The 9,405-nt window shown below is 49.5% G+C and overlaps 1 protein-coding gene across 1 annotated transcript in view; it reads left to right on the forward strand.

The window, feature by feature from the left end:
• TMEM39B (transmembrane protein 39B) overlaps window positions 1–9,163 on the forward strand; it is a 19,448-nt gene extending 10,285 nt beyond the window's left edge. Inside the window, exons 6-9 of the mRNA XM_010836898.1 lie at window positions 1,719–2,055; window positions 3,453–3,640; window positions 7,023–7,143; window positions 8,740–9,163. Of these exons, the coding sequence (XP_010835200.1) occupies window positions 1,719–2,055; window positions 3,453–3,640; window positions 7,023–7,143; window positions 8,740–8,982 (889 nt within the window). The 3' untranslated portion in view covers window positions 8,983–9,163. The remainder of the gene's footprint in view (window positions 1–1,718; window positions 2,056–3,452; window positions 3,641–7,022; window positions 7,144–8,739) is intronic.
• The last annotated feature ends 242 nt before the right edge of the window (window positions 9,164–9,405 follow it).

A 9,405-nucleotide genomic window follows, 5' to 3' on the forward strand; every position in this document is an offset into this window, starting at 1 on the left:
AAACAGTGTCAGACTTTATTTTTTGGGGCTCCAAAATCACTGCAGATGGTGACTGCAGCCATGAAATTAAAAGACGCTTATTCCTTGGAAGGAAAGTTATGACCAACCTAGATAGCATATTGAAAAGCAGAGACATTACTTTGCCAACAAAGGTCCGTCTAGTCAAGGCTATGGTTTTTCCTGTGGTCATGTATGTATGTGAGAGTTGGACTGTGAAGAAAGCTGAGAGCCGAAGAATTGATGCTTTTGAACTGTGGTGTTGGAGAAGACTCTTGAGAGTCCCTTGGACTGCAAGGACATCAGCCTTGGGTGTTCTTTGGAAGGAATGATGCTAAAGCTCAAACTCCAGTACTTTGGCCACCTCATGCAAAGAGTTGATTCATTGGAAAAGACTCTGATGCAGGGAGGGATTGGGGGCAGGAGGAGAAGGGGACGACAGAGGATGAGATGGCTGGATGGCATCACCAACTCGATGGACGTGAGTTTGAGTAAACTCCGGGAGTTGGTGATGAACAGGGAGGCCTGGCATGCTGCAATTCATGGGGTCGCAAAGAGTTGGACGCGACTGAGCGACTGAACTGAACTGAACTGAAGGGCTTCCCAGGTGGCACTGGTGGTAAAGAGCCTACCTGCCAATACAGGAGACATAATGAGACATGGGTTCTATCCCTGAGTCGGGAAGATCCCCTGGAGGAGGGCATGGCAACCAGCTCCAGTATTCTTGCCTGGAGAGTCCCATCGACAGAGGAGCCTGGTAGCCTATAGTTCATAGGGTTGCAAAGAGTCCAGCATGACTGAAGTGATGTAGCATAGCATAAGCTAAAACAAGGAATGCCTGTAAAAAGAACCTATAAGGACATTCCATGTGCTGTGCTTGGCACTTACCTTGTTTAGTTATCTACTCTTCCTAGCTGTGAGTCTGTCTAATTTTCTCCTTAAATTATATTAGCCACACACTCCATCCCTTAACTTAAGGTTAACTTAAGCCTCAGAGGAAGGGGTTTATACTGTTTAAGGGTCTATTTCAGTGCCTAGTACATAATAGACACACAGCAAATATTGTTCCTGAACTGTCCCTCTCTGTAAACTTAAGAGCTGCCCTTATAGGCACTCTTGGCCACATCTACCTCTCTTTTGTGGAAGCATGTACATTTTTAATTAATGAATTGCTTTTAATGTTTCTTGAGTGTCTGTCTTGATTTCGGGTACCAGCCAGTTCCGGATTTGAATCCCAGTTCTATAACTTCCTTACTAACTGTGTGACTTTTCCAGAGCCCCTCCTCCACCTCTCTGAACCACAGCTTCCTCTGCTGAAAAGGGCACAAAATAACAGTACCTAACACAGAGTTAGGAGAAACAGAAGAGAGTGCATGTAAAGCACTTAGTGCAGCATCTGGAGCACAGGATGTGCCCAGGGAATGTGTGGTGTTATGACTTCTGCTGCACAGCAGTAGACTCGGAGGGCTGAGACTCGGGTCTTGTCTCCTACCGTATTCCCGCCACTCCATACAGGGCTTGTTCCGTGCGCGGGGCTAACACAGGTGTTGAATGACTGATCACTGGCTGGGAGGCTGGATAGCTTTAAGGACTGGTAGAATCTCCCCTCGGAGCAGCCCGGAGAGCTAAAGCCCAGGGAGGAAAGAAGATTCTCTGGGTGGTTAAGGGTTGGGATCCTGGCCCATGGCCAGGCCTGCCCTGACCACTGTCCTCCCCAGCAGGTTTGGGATGTACATTCCGTTCCTGCAGCTGAACTGCGACCTCCGCAAGACAAACCTCTTCAGCCACGTGGCCTCCATGGGTCCCCGGGAGGCGGTCAGTGGCCTGGCGCGGAGCCGGGACTACCTGCTGACACTGCGGGAGACGTGGAAGCAGCACACCAAGCAGCTGTACGGCCCCGATGCCATGCCCACCCACGCCTGCTGCCTGTCGCCCAGCCTCATTCGCAGTGAGGTGGAGTTCCTCAAGATGGACTTCAACTGGCGCATGAAGGAGGTGCTGGTCAGCGCCATGCTGAGCGCCTATTACGTGGCCTTTGTGCCTGTCTGGTTCGTGAAGGTGCGTAGCTTAGCACAGGGAGAGGAGGGGTCTGTCTGGGACCCCACCTGCTGCCTGTGCTCCAGTAGCCCTCCCGCTTGGAGAAACGAGGCTGCTGCTCTTGATGAGATTCCCATCTGTTCTCTCGAGAGCCAGAGTGACTACTGCCTCCCTTTTTTTAATTTATTTATTTATATATATATTTTTTAACTTTTTCTTTTGTATTAGGGAGAAGGAAATGGCAACCCACTCCAGTATTCTTGCCTAGAGAATCCTGTGGACAGAGGAGCCTGGTGGGCTGCTGTCCATGGGGTCACACAGAGTTGGACATGACTGAAGCGACTTAGCAGTAGCATAGCGGATTAACAATGATGTGGCTGTTTCAGGGGGACAGCAAAGGGACTCAGCCATACATTCACATGTATCCCTTTTCTCCCAAAGTCCCCTCCCGTCCAGGCTGCCAGTTAACATTGAGCAGAGTTCACTGTGCTGCACAGTAGGGCCTTGTGGGTTATCCATTTTAAATATATAGTAGGACATACATGTCAATCCCAAATGCCTCCATTTCAGAGTGGAAAAAAGAAGGCTTGCTGAACGAACATGGCCCACACAAGGTTGCCCAGCCAGTGAGGGGCACACGGCATGGTTCTTGATACTTGAAAACAGAAAGGAATCACTTTGTATTTCGGTGTGGCTGTTCCGGCCCAGGCACGTCACAGCGTCCCACTCTATCATTAAGTCCAAAAGCCAGATTCATCCAGATCTGGGTGACTCCAAAAGCCTATGCTCCACCTCTGGCTTTTGCCGCCTTCTGGGAAGGCACATCCCTAGCCGGCTCGTCACATTTCTCCCAGGATGGGCTGTGCTGACGGATTGGGGGTTGAGAAGACTTCACGTCTGTTGGGCAACATGCTAGAGCTTTCTTGAGTAATAGTATCCTCCTCACACCTCTCAGAGGTGGCTACTCTTATCCTCATTTGCCAGATGAGGAAACTAGACTGCAGAGAAGTAAAGTGACTTGCCCAAGGTCACATAGTGACTAAGCAGCGGAGCCAAGATGTGAGCTCATTTCTGTTGAATCCCAGGACCTATTCTCTGGCTCAGAGTGAGAGTAATTTTTCTTTGTAGAAAACTGAGGCCTCTTGCCTTCTAGGTTGGCCCACACCCTGTGAATTGTATTTCTCTCTAAATATATCTATTTCTTACCCCCCCTAAAAAAAAGAGGAAGCTGAGTAGTGGGCACAAGGTTTAAGCCCATGATTAAGCTGCCTTTGTTAGGTGTTTGATCTTTGGTCTCAGGCCACCCTGAGGTCTGTCTAGGGCTGTCCTGATCTCCGAGGAAAGAGGGAGTCAGGGAAGGGGAGGGCGTGAGGCCGTTACGGGTGTCTGTGGTCTCACTCACCTCCCACTGCCTCCAGAATACACATTACTATGACAAGCGCTGGTCCTGCGAGCTCTTCCTGCTGGTGTCCATCAGCACCTCGGTGATCCTCATGCAGCACCTGCTGCCTGCCAGCTACTGCGACCTGCTGCACAAGGCCGCTGCCCACCTGGGCTGCTGGCAGAAGGTGGACCCGGCGCTGTGCTCCAATGTGCTGCAGCACCCGTGAGTCTGCCCTCTGCCCAACCCCAGCCCCACCCCGCCCCTGCCATCAGCTCAGTCAGTCAGTCAGCAAATAGTTAACTGAACATGTCTTGTATGCTAAGCCTCATAGCCAGAGTAGAATATGGCAGGGCCCAGGAAGGACATGCCCTCTGTCCCTGGGTAACTTGCAGTGTCTTGGAGATAGGAAAGGGGCAGGTAGTAAATTCTTAGACTCGTCAACTTTCTCATTCGCTGACTTAAGTACTCACTCCTTGGCTGATATATTCATTCATTCATTCATTCATTCATTACTTCCCTCCTTCCACTCACCTATCATTGACTCAGGTCATTGGCTCGTCTACTGTTTCAGCAAGCATTGCATCTACCTAATCCATCCCAGGCTTGGTGCTGTGTATTGTACAAAGGAACTTGGACTTTGACCTCTAGGCAGAGGGGAGCTATGAAGGTTTTTGAACAGTGGAGGGACCCATTCCAAGGTGGGCCTTAAAGAAACCTCAGTTTGATTAATAGGATATGGTGCTGTGTTAGTTGATGTCATAACCTGGCCAGGGAAGTAGAGCCGCAGGAGGAAAGAGCTAAGATCTGACCCCTTGAGGAGTACACAGGCAGGTGTGGGTGATAAGCATGTACACAAAGAGTTAGGTTGAGTGGGGTAAAAGAGGCCCAGCTGCAGGGTGGCATCGCAATCAGAGCGGAGGCCAATGTCACGGTGCTCAGGAGCCCTGAGGGGCTGGGCTGTCCTCCCCTCAGCCTGGCCCCTCCTTCCTGGTGCTTAGCATTTCTACAGCCCTTCTTCATAGTATTTACACCCCACTTATGCTAATTTTTCTGTCTGTATTCCCCCATTAGACTGGAAGGTCCTCAAGACTGGGACCACCCCTGTATCATATCTGAGTCTTGGGCCCAGCAGGAGGCCTGGCAGAGAAGAGGCCCTTAGGACAGGTTCGTAGAGGGAGGCCACAGAGGCTCAGCCTCCTGCTGTTGGCCCTCCATGCCAGTCAAGGTCCCTCCTCTATCCAGGTGGTTCAGAAAGCAGATGGGTATTGCCAAATGGGCCGAATTGGGGCTTGGCTTAGCTTAAGGTTCTGAGATGAGGGGAAAAGAGAACGATAGTATATGGCTAATTACAAGGATAAACCTGTCCATGGCTCACCATGATCTGCAGGTAAGATCCAAGCTCCTTCACATGGCATCTCATGATGAACTGGCTCCTGCCAGCCTTTTCTGCCTCATTTCTCCCCCTAACCCGACTTATCTTCTGCTCCAGCCAGACCCAGTCTCTTCAGATCCTCAAATTCTGTCTGTACTTCTGTACCCAGACTTTTGAATTTGATACATGTTTTGCCTCAAATGGCCTTTCCAACTTTCCTTTCCTGCTTAATTCCTATTCATCCTCTAGCACATGGCTTCCTCCAGGAACCCTTTTCCTGACCCCCTCCAGGATAGGTTCAGTGTCCCTGCTCTGCGCTCCCCCACCCCCACAGAACTATGAGCATTGCACCTAACACTTTCTGCTGTGTTTGCTTGGTTACTTGCCCATCATTCCAGGACTAAAGCTCTTGGAGGTCAGGGTCCTTGTCTGTCAAGCACTTGGCCATCTCCTCACTCCTGGCAAAATGCCTGGCTTTTGATAGGTCCACAGCAGATTTTTTGTGTTTTTTGTGTATAGTTGTTTTGTTGGGTTTTTTTTTAAGGTAAAATTTCCATACAATTGAAATGTGTAAGTCTTAAAAAGTGCACAATTCTTTGAGTTTTGATGAAAGGCATACACACCATGTAACCCATCCCCTATCAAGATACAGAACATTTCCAGCCGATTAGAAAATTTCAGCCGATCAGAAAAGAATCAGAAAATTCCTCCTTGCCCTTCCCAAGGACCACCTCTCTCTGGCAACCATCTTTCATTTCATTTCACCATAGGCTAGTTTTCTCTGGTCTACAACTTCACATAAAGTAAATCAGTAGATGTTCTTGGGCCCAGCTTCTTTCATTCTGCATATTCTCTGTGATTTCATCCGTATTGTTACATATGACATGGAGGGGGTGTGTGTGTGAGTGTGCCCATGCACACTCAATTGTGTCTGACTCTTTTGCGCCCCTTAGACTGTAGCCCTCCAGGCTCCTCTATCCATGGGATTTTCCAGGTTAGAATACCGGAGCTGGTTGCCATTTCCCTCTCCAGGGAATCTTCCCAACCCAGGGATCAAACCTGCGAAATAACATGGTAACTGTATTTTAAATGAAAGAATCAATAGCTCAATGAGATTGAGCTTCTTGGAGACGGTGATTCTCAGTTAACTGGCCCAGGACCCTTTGGAGTTTCTGGGAGATCTCAAAGAACAATGGGAGAAAATTCACTGGTCTCACAGCCTTCTTCACATGCCCTGTGGGGGCCTCTCTGTGCCAGGCCTCTTGTGTGGCATGCTTTGAGAACATGGACATGAACTGGATGCCATCCCTTCCTTTCAGCCCTCCCAGACTAGTGAGGGATACAGGGAAATAAATAGATGAAAACACACTGGGGAAAGTAAACCAATAGCAGTAGCTTCAGGAACCATTTAAAGGATGCTGAACTCTGTGGGGAGTTTGACAAAGACTTTCTGAAGGATATTGGGTTTTGAAAGATGACATAGAGCCTGCCGGAGTAGTCAATGGCACCCCACGCCAGTACTCTTGCCTGGAGAATTCCATGGACGGAGGAGCCTGGTGGGCTGCAGTCCATGGGGTCTCTAAGAGTCGGACAAGACTGAAGCGACTTAGCAGCAGCAGCATAGAGCCTGCCAGAAGGATAAGGTGTCAGGAAGGGCATTGCAGCTAGAGGGAGCACCTTGATGGAGAAACAGGAGCAGTCAGGTACGCTGGAGGAACTAGAGGCAGTTCTGGGTGGCTTGAGCAGGCGCTGTGTGGTGTGGGTCATGGAAGGCCTTACAGGGCCTCGGCGGCCAGAACACATCCTTGGGGCTTGACTCCAAGGGCACTGGGAAGCCTTCAGAGGGTTTTGAGGAGAAACTACTCAGGCTCATCTTGGTATTTTACAAACACCACTTGGGCAGTTGTGCAGTGGAATGCCTGGAGGCTAGAAGTGAGGCTGACAGGAGGCTAGATGAAGAAAATGACCCCAGGGAAGAGGGAAAAGGGTTTTCTTGAAATCTGTCAGAGACATGAGTGTCAGCCCTAGATCTTCTGACTCCAGTGCCGTGAATTTCTCGTGATTCTTAACCCATTTTACAGAAGAGGCAGCTAAGACCCAGAAAAGGAAAGTCATTGTATCTACGTGATAGAAATGAGAGTAGAGCCTGGTGGTTCCCCCATGCCCCGTCTGTCCGCATCTCCTCATGTGGGTGAGCTGGACATAAGGGGCTCTGTTGGACTGTGCCTCCAGGTGGACTGAAGAATGCATGTGGCCACAGGGAGTGCTGGTGAAGCACAGCAAGAACGTCTACAAAGCAGTGGGCCACTACAATGTGGCCATTCCCTCTGACGTCTCCCACTTCCGGTTCCACGTGAGTCTCCTCCGCTGGGAAGGAGGGGTGGTGCCTAATCTAGAGGGCAGGAGGGCCAGCTGGGCAGGAAGGTGATGTCATAGCAAGAGGAGGCTATTTTCCATAGTTCCCAAATCCAGAAGAAGAGAGTGCACCTGTGCAGTGCACAAGGACAGTATACAGATTATCACTTATCACTACAGCGCACTTGGTACCAGATCTTTGAAAACTTTGGATGGAGAAGATAATACAATGAAAGGAGGGGTTCCTGGTGGTGAAAATCCTTACAGCCATCATTCTTACTGTGTGCCAGGCCCTGTGGTCAGCACTTCCCATGTACCCTCCTGTTGAGGCTTCATCAGAAAGAACCCTGTGTAAGAGAGAAGTACCAGGGCTGTCCCAGTTTTCAGGTATTGAAATCGACTCAAAGAGTTTAACTTGTTCCAAGGATGCCTTACTGGGAAACCTGGGAACTAATGGTATTAACTCATAGACTCAGCACAATGGAAAGGGCTGCTGAAAATCATCTAGGCTGGTGAATTTCATTTACTTATTTTACTGTCAGAATCCTTTCTTCCAACGCAGTCAAACTAAAGTTCAGTATATAGGACCTCACAGTGCAGCTCTGCTTGAAAGGGTTGGAACTCCCTTTACGTCCTGCTCAACACTGCAGTAGCTCCTAAAAGACCCCCCTGGAACCTGGGGCTCCAAGGAACACAGTTTGAAAACCACAGATCTGGGCTCATCTCTTTATTTCCCAGTAGAGAAACCTGAGGTCCAGACAGGAAGGGGACCTGCCCAAGGTCCTGCAGCTGTCAGGTGCACAGCTGAGCCCGGCTTGCTGGTCTCTTGGACTCCTGTTCCTTGCCACTCCTCCTCCCATCCTGTAATTAGTTCTTGAGGTTTTAGGTACCTTGGCCCCTGCAGAATCATGATCCCTGGACGTTGATCATTCTTTCAAATTGATCAGAAAATTTTTCTTACTCCTATATATTCTACCTTGCCCTGTGGACATCAGGGAAGAGTGATATGTGTCCATGTTCCCTGGAAGCTTCTGGCCTAGCCGAGGAATGCTGCGCACACAGTAGTGAAGGACTCAAGCTGTGGAGTCTCTAATAACTTTACATGTCTCTGTCATAAGATACTACATTGTTCAGGCCTGACAGTACCCAGAAGGTCACATACTGCTTTTCAACCAGAAAAAGTTTGATAGGACAAACCAGACCTCTCAAGAAAAGCTTCTGGGGAAAGGTAGAAGTTGATCAGGATCTTAAACAACTATGTAGGAGGCAGTAGTCATCTTTTTTTTTTTTTCTTTGGCTGTACCCACAGAATGTGGGACCTTAGTTCTCTGAGTAGGGATCAAACCCATGCCCCCTGCATTAGAAGGTGGAGTTTTAACCAGTGGACCACCAAGAAGTCCCAGGGAGGCAGCGGCCCACAAATAAAGGCAGAGGTGACAAGGTCCATACCCAACCCCATGAAGTCCAGCTCTCCACCCAAGTCTGCATGGGGCCCCAAGAGCTTGAGCCCTTCATTGGCCACCCAGCACCCCCATCCAAGAGGCAGATTTCTGGAGCCTACTTTCCAGTCCATGCCTACTCTTTTCCTGGGTAGTTCTTTTTCAGCAAACCCCTGCGGATCCTGAACATCCTTTTGCTGCTGGAGGGCGCGGTCATCGTCTACCAGCTGTACTCCTTAATGTCCTCGGACAAGTGGCACCAGACCATCTCACTGGCGCTAATCCTCTTCAGCAACTACTACGCCTTCTTCAAGCTGCTCCGGGACCGCCTGGTGTTGGGCAAGGCCTACTCGTACTCGGCCAACTCCCAGAGGGACCTAGACCACCGGTTCTCCTGAGCCCCAGGGCGACCCAGGGGCTCCCTGGGAAGTAGCTGTATGGGAGGGATGGGTGAGGGGCAAAAAAAGACAAAAACAGACAAAAAAATCCACCAGAGCTTTGTATTTTTGTTACATACTGTTTCTTTGATAATTGATGTGATTATGAGGAAAAAAAGTCCTATTTTTATACTCCCAATAAGCCTGTGTTTTGTATTTCTTTCCCCTCTTGCCTATCAGGCAGCAAGCAGAGGTGTGGGATTCTGGGCCAGGAAGCCCCATGTGTGCAGCCTTCTCCAGTGGAGAAAGGATGAGGAAACACCAGAGATCAAGGTAGCAGTGGTAGCTGCTGTATGCCAGAGGCTGCCCTCCATGTAGTACAGGGCTATCCTTAATCCCATTTTTATGACAACCCTGGGAGGTAGGTGCTGTCACTCCTATAGA

The sequence above is a fragment of the Bison bison genome, unplaced genomic scaffold (assembly GCF_000754665.1).
Source record: "Bison bison bison isolate TAMUID 2011002044 unplaced genomic scaffold, Bison_UMD1.0 scf7180017864068, whole genome shotgun sequence".
NCBI classification, from domain to species: Eukaryota; Metazoa; Chordata; class Mammalia; order Artiodactyla; family Bovidae; genus Bison; species Bison bison.